Here is a 19,886-nt window from a genome sequence, read left to right on the forward strand (position 1 = left end):
CTGCAATAATCATAATTAGAGTATCATTATATACATATTCAACACTGACTGCAAGATGAACATTTGATTAATTATGGAACTTTCATTTCAGGGGCGACCTACAGAGTCAAGAATTTCTGACAGAAGTTTATACAGATGAAAGAGTAAAGCAAATGCCAAAGAAATTGAAGAAACCAAATCCAGTGTCAATAAGTGCACTGACCAAGAATGTTACATATCTATGTAGTAAAGGCACCGAAAAAACCCTGACTTTCTATTCAACATGAACTTCTGCAGCCTGAAACAGTTAAAACAAGCAGATAAACAGTAACTCCAGACTAAAACCTGAAAAGAAACTTGAGTCGTGGGACATGATTAAGATGACTTAAGGCTACGTGGTGAGAAAAGTCCATATCTTTTTTCTGATTGAAACTTCACCTGGATGATTGACCTCATCGCCACCATCATTGTCAATCTCAAGGTTCTCACCTCCTGCAGTTATATTTTCCTCTACCAAATCCATGTCATTTGTAAAAGTATTGGTTGTGTCCATATTTTCTTCATGATTGTCCCCCTGAATTTTCAACTGTAAATGCAACAAATAGAAGTCAGGAAGTCTTAAGGTACATTACGGTAGCATAAAATCAGGGTCATTCAAGATGAAGGTAGTTTCGATCACGGGGATAACTACATAAAATCATTATGGTGAATAATAGAAGCGTGATAGACTCACAGGGCTGTCTGCTGAAAACTCACTAGCTGCTTCAGTACTCCTCACAGGCTCGTCACCATCACTGCCATGAAATCCCTCAGAAAGAGTAACTCCAGTTCCAGGTTCATGAATTTCATCTGTTGAAGCTCCAACACCTTCAACCATTTCGGAAGAGCTAGCCATAATGCCAGGTAATCTGTCATCTTTGCCTCTTTTAACACTGGATGTCTTTCCCTTTCTCCTTTTCCTTGATTCATGCAAAGATCCATTTGCTAAAGCAGCTCCTAAACTGGATTAAAAAAATGCGAGGAAGATAAGTATCTCAACGATGGATCCAGAATAGATAAAATGCAAATGGAGAAATGGCCGTGAGCAAGATTAGCCCCAACACATGTTTATGGCAAATTGGGATATCCTCATGAATCCACAAAAATAAATGACCTGCAGTTTCTAAGCTCTCAACCTTCAAAAAGCACGAGAAAAAATATCCATAAGGTATATATAGCCAAAAGGCAAGCATAAATATGCCACTTGCACATCCACAGCTGCTCCGTTTCCAGCTATGTTTTCCTCAATAGAAACTCCAACTGGTAAGATGTACATGAAACATTTTAACTTGTACAAATGTTTTTAATTTGTTAAAACCATTTTATTTTATGAAATTTATCAATCAATTGTTTGGCCATTCAAACTCTTCAAAAGAAAAGTCCTTCCAATCTCTGTTAAACAATCATACTTTTCTATGAAATGATACAAGACTCACATTTTGGGTGTCCGCAGGTTATAACGTTTCTCAACAATTTTTTGTTCAGCAGCAGAAACTCTTTGTTGCTTCTTTCTGTGCTCACCATTGAAATGGCCTGCATTGTGTCTGTCATTGCTTGCCGTTTCTTGTGATATAAGCATGTGGTTTCGCTTTATTCTCTTTTTTGGTGTTTTAAAGAGATCAGATTTTGATACACAACCATTAACACACCAAATCTCATTCTCTTTGGTCGATTGCCCTAGAAAAGAGCTAGCACCTTCAATCACAGCTTTCACAGAACGTGTTCTAGTTGGCCTGGGCCTGACATTCCTTCCAGGTCCATGGGAGTGAGTATTCACATCAGAATTCTGAGAATTTGCTGGACCATCTTCAGGGTTATGATTAGAAGATAAAGCTTGATTAGCTTCAACCTCCCTGGTGCCACTTTTGGACAGCATTATTTCAACATTACAAGAATCATCAGCAACCTGTAGGATTTCTGGTCCATTTTCAGTGCTTCTTAAGGTATTTGGTGAATCCATGTCCATGTGCTTTATGATTGCATCCATGGCAGAAGCAGGTTCTGGTTTTTTTCCTGGTGAGAATTTAAATATCTTAGAGGTACATTTTCTAAACCAAGACATGGTTCCACCAGTAGCAGGAGATCCTGAATTAATGGGGAAAGGGGGCAATGCATTGATTAACCACACAGATGTGCCTTCGACCGGCTCCTTCAAATAATTCTCCGCTACTACTGGCAATGGAGGGGCCTCAAAGTTTTCCAACGCAGTTATAGAATTAAGATTGGATAGTATATACTCATGAACAGTATCCCCACATATACCGCAGTTCTTCTGTTTATCAACAAATGTAAGGAAGCGCTCTCTTTCCTTGACAAGTTGTCCCCTTTGATCCTTCAACTTCTGACTTAGTCCAATAAGATCCATTATATCATTTTTCATCTCGGATTGTTGGGCCTCCACTTGCTTCTTAAGATGTGAAATTTCTATCTTGTCTTTTTCATTCCCGTTTCTTTCCAACTTTATCTCTTCCATTTGTCTTCTCACCACTTCCCTCAGGCAAGTAACATTGTTAAGCTCTGCCTTGCTCTCTTCCTTGAACAATTTTTCTTTCTCATGCAAACAAGTCTCCATCTCTTCCTGCCTTATCAGCATTTCAGTCTCAAATTCTTGTTTCTGCAGTTCAAAATCGTATAGGAGTTTACTTTCGTCACTTTTAGATTTTTCAACCAATGTTAACTTCTCATGCTCCATGCTAGCAGCAAAAGAATCTTTTGCTAATTTAAGAGCTTCCAATTCCCTCTGCACGTACTGTTGTATTTCGATATTTTTGTTATTTAACATTTCCTCTTCAGACTGCCTTAGTTTTTCAAAATTCTTTTTCTTCTCGAGAACATCAGTCAATTCTTTCGTTATATCAGCTCTTCTATCATCCAGCTGTTCCCATTCTTTCTCAAATTTCTCCTTTTCTTGCTTCAAATCATCCGTCTCCTTCAAAAGCTGTTCATTTTGCAACCTCCACTTGTCCAACTCCCTTTCCAACTCAGATTGCAGGCGTCTATGCTCCAGTCTTTCATCTTCTGTTACCTTTAATTGTTCATGTTCTTCTTTTAACTTCAGTTGCTGTTTTTCAACGTCTGCCCTGAGGTATTCAAGATCAGCCTTGACGTTAAACAAGTCTTCTTTTTCAGTATGCATTTGTTCCCTATCTTTCTCCAAGCTCTTCTCATCAAATTTAAAAGACTTTTCTCTTTCCTCCAAAGCTTTAAATCTGGAATCAAAATCCATTTCCTTTTCCCTCAATTTCTCCAATTTCTTTTCAATTGCTTGATCTCTTTTCTTCACTTTCCCTTCCATATGAATAATTTCAGCTTCTTTTTTCTCCACTTCAACCGCCTTGCTTTTCAACTGTTCATCATGAAAATTTCTTTTGTGATCCATCTCCAACTCAAATTTCTTCTGCTTTTCTTCCAGAATGGCCTTATGTTCATCCAAGTGTTTCTCCATCTCCAACTATGTATTTTTAAGAGAAAATGATGGGAGAAAAGGACAATCAGATTCACCAGGGCAAAGTACTAATGGCCGAAAATAACTCTCAGATGAAGTAAATATACAGGCATTAGTTAATCACCAAACTGAAGTATTTCAAAACACAGACAAATATGCTCCGAGAAGGCAAGAGTAGATGTGACTTGATAAATAATATGTTAAAGGAAATACTCACTTCTTCTCTGGTATTTAACTTCTTTTGCCATTCTAGCAATTGTTTCTCTTTCATCTCTAAGTTCTTTCCTACAACGTTAGCTTCCTGCACTAAAATTTCCTCACAAATTAAAGAGGACAACCTGAACAAGTCCATCAAGTCACCAAAAAACGTGATCTATAAAACCATTCAAGTAATAGAATCTTGCCTTCTCCTTAAGAGCACAGCCTGCTATTCTGCTGCTTATATCTTCTTCTTTCATCTTTAAGGTTGAATTTTCCATCTCAATCATTTTTTGCAGTTGTTCAAGGTCATTCAGTTTCTCCTTTGTAATCTTATCCTTCTCGTTTACCCTCTCCTCTCTCTGGTTCAGCAATCTGCGACCATCTACCAGCTTCTCTTCTCCTCCCTTTAATTTGTTTTCCCACTCTCGCAAGTCTTCCCTTTGTTTAGATAAAGCAGTCTCTTGCGTTTCACGCCTAAGAAAATGACTCCTTATCAGTATCATTTAGTTGAACATATAAATAAATCAAACTATGCAAGAGAGTTAGAAGTTATGATAAAGAGCTAAAACTTATACTCTGCAGCAAAAAAGAACCGTTCTCTTCTAAGTGTGTTTTCTCGAGTCTCCAAGTCACGCAATTTCCTCTCCACCTCTGAGCTCTTCCTGCTCACCTCAGCAAGTTTGGCATCGGCTACATGAACCTGCTTCTCAACTTCCAATGATTTTTCCTCAGCACCAGCAGCCAGAGCAATCGCCTCAGCCAACTTTGATTCAGTATTGAACTTAATTTCAGCGTATTGTGTGCGTATCTCACGCAGAGCCTTCTCTAACTGTGCCAACAGCGCCACAAAAAGTCACTCAATGACAACAAATGACTAAAGACGTGATTATCATTAATGAGCTCTCACGATCACCTCTTGAAAATATGAAAAAAAATCCATGATGTCTAGAACCCAAATTAATATTAAATCATGACAGCCGACCTAATTGATTTTTTTTGTTTCCAAATGCTTACATCCACTTTGTTGCACAAGGATAGCTAGCAGCTGCCTCAAGTAAAAATAATGTATCGTGTTGAATCATAAATCACTATTAGAAGCAATAATAACTTCATAATTACCACAGATGTACAAGCGACAAGAAAGTAAGAGAATTTTCCAAAATTAAAAAAGCATTAACTAAACCGGCTGATTTATTAACTATTTTTGTGTGGGCCTAGACACTTTTGGAACTTCTGAATTAAGAGTTTGCAGTTCAATTTCAATACTAAGTCAGTCAGAAAAGTTCAAGCAAGGGATGTTCAATGAAGTGACAGAGAACCCAATCAAGCAGTAGAAAGAAATTAAGCGGAAGAAAAACAGTTTAACTGGTAGAGATAATACATCCATTAGAGATAAATGAGCAAAGACAACATGTCATGACCACGGTTAACCATGTAACCGTGTGTTTACAGTTGTTTCTATCGTCTCCAATTTCCCTTGGTACATAAAATACAATAACATATTACAGGATTGTTAGTAGGCATGTAATGATGAAACCGAGTTTCCTAAAAATAGATAAGTGGATTTATACTATTAATATGAGATTGATACTTTAAGTGAGAATTCACTATCATAAATTAAAGTTTTGAGCATAAGAGTGAAGAAATGAATACACTAAAAAGCAGAAGGAGGAGAAAATCTTAAGAGGAATTATTGCGATTTTAATTGTGGTAAGCACTTTTGATACTTTGCATAACATCTAACAGCCTTTTGGTCAAATGATTGATATGCCTTTGCTGTAAAATATACTGTGAAAGTGATATTCTTTTATGAGAACAATTGTGCTCCCTTTTAACAAGGGAAATATTTAATTCTATTTTGCATAAAAAGTGTTGTTGGTACACCAGTATGATCATAAGCTCCATAGTGGTCAAGAACATTCGCAACCTCAGTGTTTGATTAATGTTTGTTCTGAATCTGTGGACTGGGGGTTAATTCTGTCTTTCGTGCCTTGCTGTTTTCAACAGGTAAAATATTCGCAATATGTGATCTATAGTGAAGGGGTCAATGTTCGTATAATATGCTTTTGCAAAGGGTATATCTTGAATGAATATTTACGACATGATTACTTTGTGAAATGAGCGAGAATGACCAAAAAATAGCAAACATTTAACAAAAGTATTAATTATTAGTTTTATTACATTATGCTTTTGTCAATTCCATTTGTCTCGAGTAATTAACGCAAACAATGTTTATCCGCATCAATTCTGTCTTGTTTATGATCTCTCTGTTTCATTAGCGCGAAGCAATCATGTGATGAACTTTCATTATTTTTTACTGATGTATATAGGCCATCTGATAGAATTGGCAATTGACCGTTTCCTTTCACATATGTATGTATTTCAGTCTTCAGATGACTAAAGTCTAAAACCTGCTCGCGTTAATTCTGTCCATGTTTCACATATTTTATTGAAACGTAACAATTACATTATCCTCAAAAGAGTATTTAAATTAAGCTTTGTAGTTTGTATAGTTACTATATTTGTTCGATCCATTTACATTGTATTTATATCTTATCCAGGTATCAAGCTAAGATAATTCTGTTATGTTCATCTTCATATCTTAGTATGGACCACTCACTCGGTAGAGAAGTCTTTCTGTTCCGTTTATACATTTTAAGCTCCGTTCTGTGTTGACACATATACTCTCAATACAGATGCTCTCGTCCATTTAATATTTTGGGCATGAAAAATTATGAAATCCAGATTTTCTTAGCTATAAATAATGGAAGTAAGTAAGACGCTTTAGGATCAGTAAAAGTCACACTGGGCAAGTACGTCATGATCGTTTTTGAGATTCTAACCGGGGTAGTGCATCACAATTTTAGTTTTCCTCGACAAGAATCAAAAGTTAATTGTGATTTTTTAAAAAAATATTGAGCATCTTGATCTCAAAGTAAAGGTGAATTCATGAGGAAATTTGAAAGTATAAGTCTTACATCAAGTACACATTGTCTTTCTGTACCCAATGCCTTCTTTAAATTCTCTTCTCGCTTCTCCACTTCTGCAATTGCAAGTGAATGCGCAGCCCGTTCTCTCTTGAGGGATTCATCAAGCTCTGCTGAAGCATGTTTAAATTCTTCATACTTCATATTCCACTCCTTTTTTTCAATCAAAAGTAGCCCCATATTGTACTGATACTCAAAGAGCTGAAAAAATAAAAAACAGTGGAATATTTCTATATTGAGAAATTGAAACAAAATAAACCTTTTGAGTTTTGAGTAATTGTCTTCAAACTCATATCGGCCCACTATTGGAGTCTAAAGCTAAGACTGAAAAAAGAATATCTTAGTTCAGATACCATAATATTAAATGTAGCGGTGGATCCACCCTACAGCCAAACATTTCGATTATCAAATTCGCTGCCTTATCCGAATTAATTAACAAGTACAAAAGTAGTCAAGATTTAAACTTAATGCGAGACTTTACAAATTTTGTTAAACTTCAGCTGTCCTGAATAAGAAAATCTAAATAATTTTCCCGAATTGCACAAATCAGGCACTAATAAATACTCAACTCGAGAAAATGCATCAAGATTACCAAAAAAAAACCCAGTGAAAAAACACATATAGTAACCATATCCAAAGCAAGCCATGGCCGATAAATAAGGTAACCCAACCGCCCACCTCGTTTTCGAGTTTCAAGACTTTATTAACTAGCAACTCTTGTTCATTGGCCCCGTCGTTTTCACAAACATCCACGTCTTTGTTTTTCCTTGAGATTTTCGAATTCGAGTTCAACTCCGAGCCCGGCCCGGAAATCGACCCCTTCTCCTGGCCCACCTCGCTCCTCAGCAACGACCATAACTTCTTCTGCGGCGTGAACATCACATCAGATCGGAATCCTCTGGCAGCGGACGTGAAAGAAGTTCCCAAATTTCGGTTACGAAACAGTGTGAAGTCCGGCAACTCGCCTTTCTCAGAGCTACCTTTCTTCTCGTGTGCTCATCACCACTCTCACGTTTCTAATATTCGTCTCCCGGACAGCAGATTTCATATGAAATTACACTTTCGTCCGATGCAAAGGATGTATTCGAGCCGTTGAGTTAGGGCAGTTTGGGTATTTCACGTGCCGCCTTTTTTTGTGTGGAACGTGGGTGGGGATTAAGCACTGGGACCGTTGAGACGAGATTACCCTTGTTCGATTGTACGTTGTGGGCGTTATTACGGCGGGTCGGGGAGTAAGAAGTGGAAAATCAAAGGATTTGTCGGTAAATTTATTTGTTGGATGACATATTCCACGTTGTTAATGAGTTGGATAACCTGAATTGGAGATGTTTTATTGATGACTTGTACTTTAAGATAAAACAGATTGTGGCGACCACGTTGTACTTTTTCTTTTTCTTTTATAAATAATTAATCCAATCTCAAATATTATTGTCTGCATTTCTTTTTTCAATTTTCCACAATATATATTTCATCCTTATCATATAGTTATATTATGTGTTTTCCATATAAATTAATAAAATTATTAAAAATGTGGAGAAAATTCTCATTTATCATTATTTAATGGGTATTTTAATATAAATAGATAAAATAATACTAAATATAGATATTAGACTATATAATTAAGACAAATGATTTATATTTAGGATTGAAAGATTATTTCAGTTCATGCATGTAATATTATTTTCTCATCAACTTAAATAATTTTTAATAGTAGTGCGTTGGTGGACAGCTTAACCCCGTTAATTCACGGTTTTTTTTTTTATTTTTCTAAAAAAAAAAGCAAATTCTTTTTTAAAAGTAAGACTAAGACATGTCTTCATCATGGTTAACCATGGTCAAATAGTTTGGTAGATCTTATGAAAACATCATCTAAATTGGTCATTCTTTTAAATATTGGGAAGAATAAATATTTCCATCAACAAACCGATTTCATGATTTTTTTTCCATTCATTATAGATGTGAAGACAAAGATCGAGCTCTCACCCATGATGATCGAAAAACGAAGCTTGGTCGGAAATTTATATCCCTGATCAATCTTTTTTTATCATTAGCTTGGAAATTGTCGACAAGATTGTTAATGTGTCATTTTGCATGAACATATCGTGCTTATCTTAATGATGTATTATTTGCAGGAGTAGATGAAAGAAATCTTACCAAAGTAGTGGTTTTGAAGCTTTTGGAGGTCGACTCATTCTTCCACTTGTTTTAGTATGAATTTCTGGTTAATTTTCCGAAATGATTAGCATGTAAAGCTTGTTTTATCCTCTATTTTACAGTTTAACTAATGGCCTAATTTTTTGTATGTAATGTGACTAGTTGAATACCAATTGTAACTAACTGTGTATATGAAATCGATCTCTTAAGTTTTTTTTATTACAATGTACACGGAGAATTCGAATTCGGGGGAGTTAACTAATCTAGCAGGGGGTGAGATCACTGGGCTACATGAAGCTCGGTCTCCAATCTCTTAATTTTCAATATTTCAAGAATCAGAAAAATTGCATGAGTTGCGCCCCATTTGTTACATTTCCTGATTTTTTAGTTTATGCAAGCATGTAGATAAAGGATTTGACAATTAGCTTAATTGTTGTTGCAATGGATCGGTATGAACAAACATAGTTGTAAATTCGATCATCAATTCATTCAATTTGGAGGTACAAAATCACCCTTGTTTTTACAAATCGGGTTATGAAATTTATGTTAGAAATGACTCGTATGAGAAATATATAAAATAAATCATTGCAAGAGAATACCTTTGAAAAACATTAAAGCATGCCAGAGAATAAACTTAGAGAACCACTCATGATTACATCGTGGTAGAACGAGAAATTATTCCTCTTTTGGATAAACCAGCTACTGTACCCTCGACTCTTGACCATGGTAAAACCAAGGTATGAGAGGAAGACACTTTTATTATAAAAAAAAACAAAAAATAAAAAAAATTCGGATTTAGATTCTCTACTGTGTTAAAAACACAGCATCAAGTGCTCTGCACTTTTTACATGAGATGATTACGTGATCATCTCATCTAATATGACAACTTTTTAAATCTACCTCATATGGTGTGATGTCCACAAGATAATCACGTGATCTCGTGTAAAAAATGCACGACACTCAAGGATCCAAATCAAAAAAATTCGTGACATGTGTCACGAATTGAATGGGTTAAGGCTGTCATAGAATAGAAGCTTGGGTGTCGGAACAAATCGAAAAACACGCGCCCCTACTGGGTCGGGCATCGGCCGTAGAACCCTTGGGTGGCACAGTCTGTTCTTTTCAGCTTTCTTCGGTGGCTGAAACACATAATACTCACCAATTATCTCATCAATTCTAGGTAATTGAGCACAAAAAGATTTCAATTCCGTCTTCGAATGGCGGCGCCGGTTGTTCGGTTCCCGATCGTCCGTCTCGTGAGGTTAATCGGAATCACATTAGCCGCACTTACACTCATATGGACCGAGCGTTTCAGAGGAGGTATGGCTCTCGTATCCGAGGATAAAGCTCTCATTTTCAACGTAACTTCCTTTCTTTTTCTCTCGTTTTTGTTCATTTTTACTATTGATTCGAGTTGCTGGATGTATTCGGGAAGTGGTTCGTGTTTTGTTTAAACCTAAATTGAAATGTTGAATTGATTGGCTGGTTTTTTCTCGTATGATTTTCAGGTTCATCCTGTTTTAATGCTCACTGGCTTTCTGCTTCTGAATGGTGAAGGTAAAAACAATGTGTAGGAGATACAGTTTAGCTCGAATCCCAGTGATGTCACATTGAAGCATTGGTTACTGTTTGATCGAACTAGAATTGACTTAAGTTTTCTTACCTTCTCGTACGACAAATCTGTGGAAAAAAAATTTAATCTTGCTGAAATTAGGTCGGACAGGGAGATGTGTATCAGTCGCTCAAAATGGAAAAAAAGGTGAAAATTCAAGTGTTAACAATCTGATAGAAGACACTAGGTTGATCTTCATCGATAGTTTTGAATTCAATACTTGTAACTGGGAACCTCTGGTTTGTGTATGCGACTGACTGACAGAATTTTTTCATGTTATTGTTGACTACTGAGAAATTGTTTCAATTATTTTGTAGATAATTAACTAGTTTTGTGTTTGCTGATTAATTTTGAGTGTCCCGTTTAGTTTCTTTTTATGAATGTCTATAGAGCTAATCTTTAACGAACTTTGAGGTCCTCCTTTAGATAGTTAAAAGTTGAAAAAGGTTTCATGAGGATGCAGTGGTTGTCTCTGTGAGATGTAGGGAATATGACTTGCTATTATGTATCATTTTAGAGCAGTTTTGCTCCGTTGGAATCGTCAGTTTGGTCAGAGAAACTTATCTCTCGATACTCTCCAACTTTCAGCTTTATGGATATTATAGTGCCAGAATCTCTATTTTTTTCGATAGCTTTGCATCCTGCAACTAGTTCATTGCTGTGGTCTTTATTTTTGTTGAAATGTCTGTTATATCTTGCGGCTGTACAGATACATACAAGAGGCAATGTGGAAAACAAATGATAGTGTTAATTGTATATTTCTTACAATTGCTATTACAAGCAACCCCTCTTGTTTTAATGAGCCCATTTTTTGTCCTTCACATGCCATGAATGGGTTTTCTCTCGTTGCATACTGTGTAGACACAACTAATTTGTTTCTTTTTCTTGGCTTTTATACAAACCAATTAGTGCGTTTTTTATGTGAAAGTTTTGAATATCCTTCCTTCGATTCTGTAGCCATGATTGCATATAAAGCTCTCTCGGGAACCAAAGACTTCAAAAAATTAATTCATCTTTCTCTGCAATTCTTGGCTTTATGTTTTGGAATAATTGGAGTATGGACTGCTTGGAAGTTTCACAATGAAAAAGGCGTCGACAACTTCTATAGTCTCCACTCTTGGCTTGGCCTAGCTTGCCTTTTCTTCTTCGGAATTCAGGTAGTAATTTTAGATTATTGACGCGGATACTTAATTATTTCTACCAATTCCAAACATTTTTATTTCTGGAAACATCAAATCTTCAGCTTACATCATTTGACAATTTCTTCTGCAGTTGGCTGCCGGATTTGTGACCTTTTGGTATCCAGGTGGCTCAAGAAACAGTCGAGCCAGTCTGCTGCCATGGCATGCGTTTTTCGGCATTTATATTTACGTCTTAGCAGTGGCTACATGTGCCACAGGTTTTCTTGAGAAGGCAACATTTCTTCAGATGCATAAGATAATATCACGCTACTCGACCGAAGCGTTGCTGATTAATTCTTTGGGTATCTTGACCATTGTTTTGGCTGGTTTGGTGATTCTTGCCGTGGTCTCTCCTTCAAAAGAAAACTTCGAAAAAGGTGAGGTTCTCAAAGTATAGGCACATAGTACAAGTTCATATTTGACTCTTTGAAAATAGGACATCCGTGGTTTGGCTTAACCTTTTGTTGTCTGCACCGGACTTTCAGAAGTCTTTTTCACTTAGCAGACATCATTGTGTGGTTCGAATGTTTCTCTAGATTTTAATTCATGTTTTACTTCAATCATTAAACTTTTAAGTGACTATTTTAAAGTTTATATATTTTCGTGGAGTAAGATAAGAAATTAGAGGTATGATAATAGTTAAAAGCAATTATTTTTTTCTTTTTTTGAGAACGTTAAAAGCCAAATTAACATGTTGAAAAAACTGCCCCAATTAATGTACAAATTAGGCCAGTTCAATCATTAGAATGCATCTCAAACTTAGACTTTAGTCATTATTGATTTATAAATGAATGAGAAAACGGACCATTTTATAAGATTGTCGGCATTTAGTTAAATAACTCTTTGAAAAGGGTTTGGTTATTTTAACGTATAATTATTTTGTAAGCTATAGTTAGATCGAATATTTATTGTATTTGTAGTTCATTATTTTAGAATTTTGGTTATTTTAGTGTAAAATCATTTTCTGAAATATCATTAGATAATATAATTATCGTAAAATTTGTATTGAATATTTAAAAAATGACACCAAAACTCACTTATCTTTAAAATTTCGGTATATGAGAAATCCAAATAAATCATTAGTAGTTAAATAATTGTCATTTTTCTATTAGTAAGTTTCTTATGAGACGGTCTCACGAATCTTTATCTGTGAGACAGGTCAATCCTACCGATATTTATAATAAAAAATAATACTTGTAGCATAAAAAATAATATTTTTTCATGGATGAACCAAATAAGATATCCGTCTCACAAAATACGACTTGTGATATCGTCTCACACAAGTGTTTGACTTCTTCTATTTATGAGAAAGATTTGTTATAACTAAGATTTTTTAATTACCGTTTGATAAAAGTAAAAAAAAAATGCCTCTCCTTCATGCAATAGGGGAGATGGTTAAGTCGACCCTACTCTTGCGGGCATTGCCGATCCAACGGTTCGGATTTTTTCGGGTCAATATTTTTTTTTTTACATGGAGGTGGGCCCGGATCACTCATATGGAGTGATTCGGACCGTTCATTGCCCGTGCAGACACTGTCTGCACGTATAGCTTGAAACAAACCGAGATTATGAGCTACATACATGTGCGGGTAATAATGGGTAACAGATGGGGTGGGCCTTTTGGGCCGCGTGACCCCACAATTTTTAAAATGGGCTAGAACTTTCAAATAGATCTTGTCCAGCTGCTGCACGTGTGTGCAGTAAAAAGCTGCCATTTTAACCAATCAAAGTCTCAACACGTGTCGGATTACTACCCATTCCAACATGAGTTAGTCTCATATGAGACCGTCTCACGAATCATAATATGTGAGACGGGTCAACCCTACCCATATTCACAATAAAAAATAATAATCTTAACATAAAAAGTAATACTTTTTAATGGATGACCCAAATAAGATATATGTCTCACAAATACGACCTGTGAGATCGTCTCACACAATTTTTGCCTTCCAACATTACTCGTTCTCAACAGTTTTTTTTTTTTACTTCACACCATCTTATTATATAGTATTCATGCATAAGATAATCGTATCCTACTTAATTTTTTAAAAAAATTATATATTTCAATGCAAGAAGAAAATAATCTACAACACAAGATTTTTACAATACTATATAGAATTATATAACTCCAATCAAATAAATCTTTTATTTATAAATCATGATATTTTCATTTCAAAAAAAAAAACACACACACACACACACGCAAAATTTTGGGGGCAACCACGGTACAATATTTTTTATAATTAATTTGATTTAGATTTAAATTAGGATTAAAATGTGATTATAAAAAATAGTGAGGGACTACACTGCTATTTTGATATTTGAATTTTTTAAAAAAATATAAATAAGAATAGAACCTAAAACTTAATGTTTGATAGTAAAGACTTTATCTACTGAGCTGTTACGGTAACTTATATAAAAAAATTTATAACTTTAATAATATATACATATATAATTATTAAAAGTGATCATGACATCAAAAGCTAATTACTCTAAATACCTCAAATTTAATAACATAATATAATAACATAATATAGATATATATTTTTATTTTTCGGAAAAAAATACTAATAAAAACCATGCAAAGACAAGTTTTCACAAAAACAAGGACATAAAATGTCTTGGGATAGGGAACAAGCCCACATGCCACCACAAATATTTTTTAACCTTCGGTTCAGGAAAAGTAACTCGACCAGAGAAACATCATCTTCAGGTATTTATAAAGATAAATTTTTGAAATGACAAGGTTTGAGACCATAAATACATTAAGCTAAGTCAAACTATATGTGTATGATCGAGCAATATGTCATTCTACTAAAAATTATAGATAATGACAACTGTGCAACTCGGATACAATTCGTAAATCATCACAAGTATCACATGTCGACCGCTCGGGACAATTATTGCGACCCAGAAACGTACATTTTAAATCCATCATCTTAATTAAATAAATAAATTTATTTACCATTTTTAATACCACAAGTATAATATTGCTAATCATCACGTACAATCTTATCATTAATTCATTGTATGATCGACATGGTCTTAGCATATATTCTATGAAGCAAGAAGAACAAAAAAAAAACCGAGCCTTGGTCATAAAACTGATCATTCTTTCCATTTCAAATGATATCTTAATCTCATATATAGCTCACTCAATATGGGTAAATATGATATGTTTCATTCGAATATGTTTGGAAAACGATAATAAATAGAGGAGGAGAAACAAACGTAAAAAAAAAATCCGAACTTGAAGGTAAATTAGTAATATCATCGTGATTTTCTTGCCTAGTCTCGCCAGCAAAGAAGCATCTCTACACATCTCCTCATTATGTAGAGCCTCCCTCTTTGTTCTTTCAGGAATTTTCCAAGTTTTGTGCTTGAATTGACTCCTCTCTTTGATCCTTCAGCTGTAAATTTCTTCTCCATATTCTTGAGTACTAACCCTTTAAATTGCTTTGGAAAAATAGATGAATGGAGAGGAAAAATCTGTGGATTTTGAAGAGAATGGAGAGGTATTGGTACATTGCAACGCTTTTTAAAGGGCTTGGTTTTATGCAGGTTAAATTATAGCTAGACTTGTGGGTGCGGGGACTAAAGGGCTTTCTCTTTTTCCCTTTTTTTTCATGGTCTATTCGTGAAATTATGTGTTTTTTTCATGTTTCTTTTTTGACATGGAAACTCACAAACGCTACTCTTATGTGTACATTGGGTAAATTAAACCACCGGGCCAACACAATAGTCTGGAAACAAAGCTAGTCAAATAAACCATATATAATTGACAAGTCATGTGTGACAACTTCATCCAATAAAATATTTTTTCTTCAAAGTGGGAAGAAAGATATTATTCTTATGCTAGCATCGATTGAATATCAGTTAATATAGTATAATTGAATAATATAAAATGACAGACTCCTCATGATCATCAAAGTACAGTTTAATAATCACATCGATTGCAAAACATATTTTTCTCCATGTGCACAAATATCATCATCACTCAATATCCTTTTATATAGTATTGACTTGATCCTTGCACAGGTATTACACGAACAACTCCGGCCGGCGCCGTCTAACTATTTGTTCATCCTTTTTTAGTCGCCCTATAAACGATGAATACTCCCTCGCTCGTGCTTGAAAGGGCGGTGCAATTAAATGTTGTGTGTGTTCACTTTGTCGTTCCCCTATTCATTCAATAAATTGTGCTTTTTTTGAAGAAAAAAATATCATGACTCGTCTGAGAGAGAACTTTATGTACTGACAAAGCCGGTTTATTGCAAACTGATGACTGAAACTTCAACACCAACTGGCATAACATTTGAGTTATTAATGATTGTTAGATGCATGGCTCCCACACCATGTTGTATTTCCATTTCAGGCAGGGACGGAGCCAAAAAATAGAGGTCGGAGGACAAATTCTTTTGAAAAAAATTTAGCAGGACAAGGACAATATTAGGGAGGAAAATGCCATTGGCTACGTTCCTGCTTTCAGATAGGATAGGATCATTTTCAGGCCTATCGAGAGAAAATTTACTTCCAAATATTTGAGGTTCCACCGCATCTAAGTGGATTTTGTTCTTACTATTGTTTTTTTTTCAGGTATACTATTTCGGGCTCTCCCGGTGAAGTTTTCATTTTCCGATAAGATAGGATGATTTTCAAGTGTATCGATAGAAAATTTACTCCCAGACGAGAGGGTTAATCCACCCCATCGAATAGTGAACGGCGTACTAGAGGATCTTCTACCAGCATAAGCTAGCATAGCAATTCCTTTTGATAGATTATAAGACCATCTGACATGGATTACAGCCCGATCTTTTTCTTTTTCTTTTTCAACAAGGTACTATTTTTGTTACGACTCTTAAAGTATCTTGGATAACTCTTAAAGTAACGCGATACTTTGAAAAACACGCTAGCTATGTAAACCACGTTGGACAAACTATGTGTGATAGACTCGTCGTGTTGTAGAGGAAATCGAATCATGATAATTAGTTAAGCACTCACATACTCCACTAACTCAAACACACCCTCGGGACACTCTTGATCATGTATAATATATATTCAAAAACCGCGAATGACATTATATAAATGAGATTATTTTGTAGTAGATAAGAAGATATTGTTTGAAAATGTATCTCATTTTCATTACGTTTATGAAATTGTATAAATTTATCATGATATTTATTTCAAAAATGAATTTACTAAATTTCGGTTTTCACAGATTCTGTTGTGGCTAATTGTGAAAACCAATTTCTGTGGGGCTTGACATGGATTAACAGAAGAACTTAACTTTCATGCTTGAGCCAATAAACACCGTCTTCATCGGGGAGGTTGATTCGATCTCTATTACTTTCTTGATACAGAATCGATAGTAGGAAAATGATAAGACTGGTCTTTAAAACATATAAGATAACACCTGTAGATAGATATGCACCTCTCTGGACTCATGTACCTAAAGAGCTTGATCTATTAGCACTCAAGTAGGTGCACTGTACACTGTCATAAATATTAAAAAATAAAGTTGTGCATTGTCTAACCGCAATAACTTTTGCCTAAAGATAAAAATTTGATTCTAACACATCTAATTGTCATTGTGCTTCACTTATTGAGGAATAGATCCATTGTTGCTTTTCATATAAAGATTTTACAACAGAGTGAAATTATTATGTAGAGAAATGCACAATCAAGCAGCAGCCTAGCTAATAAAGATGCAAAAATATAATTGAAATGTTGTCTATTAAATTCAAGTACAGTACCACGGCAAATTGATGATGGAGATATAATGAGAACGTACATAATAAGATACCATATCACTAATTGCGTGCTTAGAAACAGATTTGAAAAATCTTGATATTTCGATTACAATTTTATTGTTGATAATGAAACAATAAATCAAATATTAAATCAACAACTTATTTTATATATATTTTAGTAATATAAAGCAGAATTAATTTCAAATTATACCATTATTTGATGAACTTGAAATATATCATAATTAACATGAAATATTATGTAAACATATAAGAGGCGAATTTGAAATATATGATTTTACATCTCTAAACAACAAAAATACATTGAAAATTCATGGATTTGAAATCAGTCAATCCAAACGCAGCCTAAGAATCAATTCACTCTCGTATGTAGACGGAGTATGAGGTTTATGGAACATATTCCGGGCATGTACATATACCAAAGAACATAATTCACAATCGATTTGTTGTGCTCCATGGAGGCTAAATTTCTTATCAATTCATCGTAAACGCGATAGAGTCGTATACTAAATCTAAAGTAAAAGATCAAATTTGACGATTCTCTCCTTCTAATCAAATAAAATGGTTCTTTGGAACCCGAATAAAATCATTTTTTTCGTTCACCAAATCTATTGAACCGATCGCCTAGCTCCTCTTATCCTATTTGGCATCACTTGAATGAAATTTCTGGTTCCTGTCTCCGGATCGTGTGTGCACTTTTCGATTCCACAAATTTTCACTTTGATATAACTATATACGACTATTCAAAATTCTCTCGACTCACTGCCTTACGAAGAACTACCAAACCATTTGATAGACATTTGAAAAAAGTTTGTTACACAAAGGTTAATAAATGAATGATTCGAGGAAGCGGGAAGCGACGTTGACACTCTTTTCGTGGGATTGAGGTATTAATTCTCGGCATATTTTTTTTCTGGGCTACTAGGCATATTCTGGTTCTAGGACACAAAGGTCCAATCCGGAGAAGCAGAATTATGTTCGAAATATTAGGGAAGTAAGTGCCAATCACACCCTCAATTACTTTTCAATTGAGTTCTTGAATAAATTATAGGATAAAATTCCAAAAATCGTTTGATTTTACAAAACGATTTAACGATTTTGGGTTTTTGTCATGTAATTAGTCAAAATTTCACCTTGGTGTAATTAATAAATTCTTTCCGCATTTAGTCTATTTAAAAAAAAAGAGTACTGACATGGAGTTTGATTCGCTGCTGTAGTTGAAACACAGCACGATGTTGTGCATTTTATACGAGATGATCAGTTGATCATCTCATGGACCTAACACATTGTCAGATAAATTTGAAAAATTATCAAATGCAACGCTGATGGTGATGTGTCTTCAACCATAGCAGATGATCCAAATCCGTACTGACATGGAGTTCGACACTGTTCACACTCATATTTCTTATTTTAGAATTTTCTCTAAATTATAGCATGCAGGATAAAGATATCATGTAAGGCATAGTTTGGTACACATGATAGGATAAACATGTGATATATAATATAAGGATAAGTTAAGGATAAATAAGATGTAGGATATTATATTTAATGTTTGGTATGATTTTAACAAGAGTGATTAGATTGTAATGACAAAATTAACCTTATTATATATATAATTTCAAAGTTTTTGATTTAGTTCATATTTTTTTTATTTTTTATATGTTCATGTGTCGATAGTACTTGCATGATTTATTTATTTTTACCTAATTTTATATATTATATAATATGATAATTGAGCCTTTGATTTTTTGAGTCAAGTCAAATATCAATTTTTAAGGTTATTCGAGTGATAATAATTTTATTGATATTTATAAAAATTATTTATATAATTATCTCGAATTCATTTATATAATTATCATATTATATAATATATAAAAATAAATAAAATATTTATTTGATTTTAATTTCTACCTACTAGATTTATAAAAAAATCATTTATAAATTGAAGGTAATTAAGTCATTTGTAGTGTATTTTATCATTAAATTAAAATTATCACACCTTCTATTAGGGATATTTTATCCTTCTAAAAAATTATTTATCAAGGGCACATGATATTATCATGAGTTTTTTAAAAAGGTACCAAACATGAGATAAGGAGGAATTATTTATCAATCCATCTCTTATCTTATGTATCAAACTATGCCTAAGGTTTAGTCCCGAGAGTGCGTGGGAGAAAGAAAAACTTGATATACTTGTGCGTAAGAATATTTCGATTGATTGAAATATAATATATATATAATATATAATATATATATATATATATATATATATATATATATATATATATATATATATATAATATTAAAATATACAACATTGATCTGCGTGGTAGATAACTGCCCTGTAATAGATAACTGAATCATCGCGCATGTTGAGCCAAAAGGTGCAGCTTGAACGTATGGGTTAGGTTTATTTTATATATCACAAATACTATTAAAATCAAATTTTGTGAATATTACAATACTATCGCCGGTGTGTATTATAAAAGTACCAACGACGCACGCGTGGTGCCTGACATA

The 19,886-nt window shown here is 34.2% G+C and overlaps 2 protein-coding genes across 4 annotated transcripts; one reads left to right on the forward strand and one right to left on the reverse strand.

Moving 5' to 3' along the window:
• Nucleotides 1–62: 62 nt before the first annotated feature.
• LOC140823560 (nuclear matrix constituent protein 1-like) lies at nucleotides 63–7,697 on the reverse strand. Of its 3 annotated transcripts, none has more exons than XM_073184967.1 (9): nucleotides 7,330–7,697; nucleotides 6,643–6,852; nucleotides 4,240–4,493; nucleotides 3,868–4,138; nucleotides 3,681–3,764; nucleotides 1,455–3,469; nucleotides 713–980; nucleotides 469–565; nucleotides 63–267 (listed from the first exon to the last, which is right to left on the reverse strand). In XM_073184967.1, exons 1-9 carry the CDS (start codon nucleotides 7,528–7,530, stop codon nucleotides 254–256), a joined length of 3,414 nt encoding a protein of 1,137 aa, XP_073041068.1. In that variant the 5' UTR covers nucleotides 7,531–7,697; the 3' UTR covers nucleotides 63–253. The 3 variants fall into 3 exon arrangements, with proteins under 3 accessions (XP_073041068.1, XP_073041067.1, XP_073041066.1); XM_073184966.1 differs by having other exon boundaries at nucleotides 63–277; nucleotides 418–565; XM_073184965.1 differs by having other exon boundaries at nucleotides 63–565.
• A 2,127-nt stretch (nucleotides 7,698–9,824) lies between these two features.
• On the forward strand, nucleotides 9,825–12,192 carry LOC140823562 (transmembrane ascorbate ferrireductase 2-like). Its single transcript, XM_073184971.1, has 4 exons — nucleotides 9,825–10,166; nucleotides 10,314–10,362; nucleotides 11,375–11,574; nucleotides 11,690–12,192. Exons 1-4 carry the CDS (start codon nucleotides 10,023–10,025, stop codon nucleotides 11,993–11,995), a joined length of 699 nt encoding a protein of 232 aa, XP_073041072.1. The 5' UTR covers nucleotides 9,825–10,022; the 3' UTR covers nucleotides 11,996–12,192.
• Nucleotides 12,193–19,886: the final 7,694 nt, after the last annotated feature.

The sequence above is a fragment of the Primulina eburnea genome, chromosome 2, assembly GCF_022965805.1.
Source record: "Primulina eburnea isolate SZY01 chromosome 2, ASM2296580v1, whole genome shotgun sequence".
In the NCBI taxonomy this organism is placed as follows: domain Eukaryota; kingdom Viridiplantae; phylum Streptophyta; class Magnoliopsida; order Lamiales; family Gesneriaceae; genus Primulina; species Primulina eburnea.

Bases quoted from the DNA above. Each gene is read 5' to 3' on its own strand.
- LOC140823562 (XM_073184971.1), top strand. From the start codon at position 10,023: ATGGCGGCGCCGGTTGTTCGGTTCCCGATCGTCCGTCTCGTGAGGTTA. The intron at 10,167-10,313 runs GTAACTTCCTTT...TATGATTTTCAG, and splicing joins ATAAAGCTCTCATTTTCAAC to GTTCATCCTGTTTTAATGCT. The intron at 10,363-11,374 runs GTAAAAACAATG...TCGATTCTGTAG, and splicing joins TCTGCTTCTGAATGGTGAAG to CCATGATTGCATATAAAGCT.
- LOC140823560 (XM_073184965.1), bottom strand. From the start codon at position 7,530: ATGTTCACGCCGCAGAAGAAGTTATGGTCGTTGCTGAGGAGCGAGGTG. The intron at 4,494-6,642 runs GTAAGACTTATA...CTGTTGGCACAG, and splicing joins AAAGACAATGTGTACTTGAT to TTAGAGAAGGCTCTGCGTGA. The intron at 981-1,454 runs GTGAGTCTTGTA...TTTTTAATCCAG, and splicing joins AACCTGCGGACACCCAAAAT to TTTAGGAGCTGCTTTAGCAA.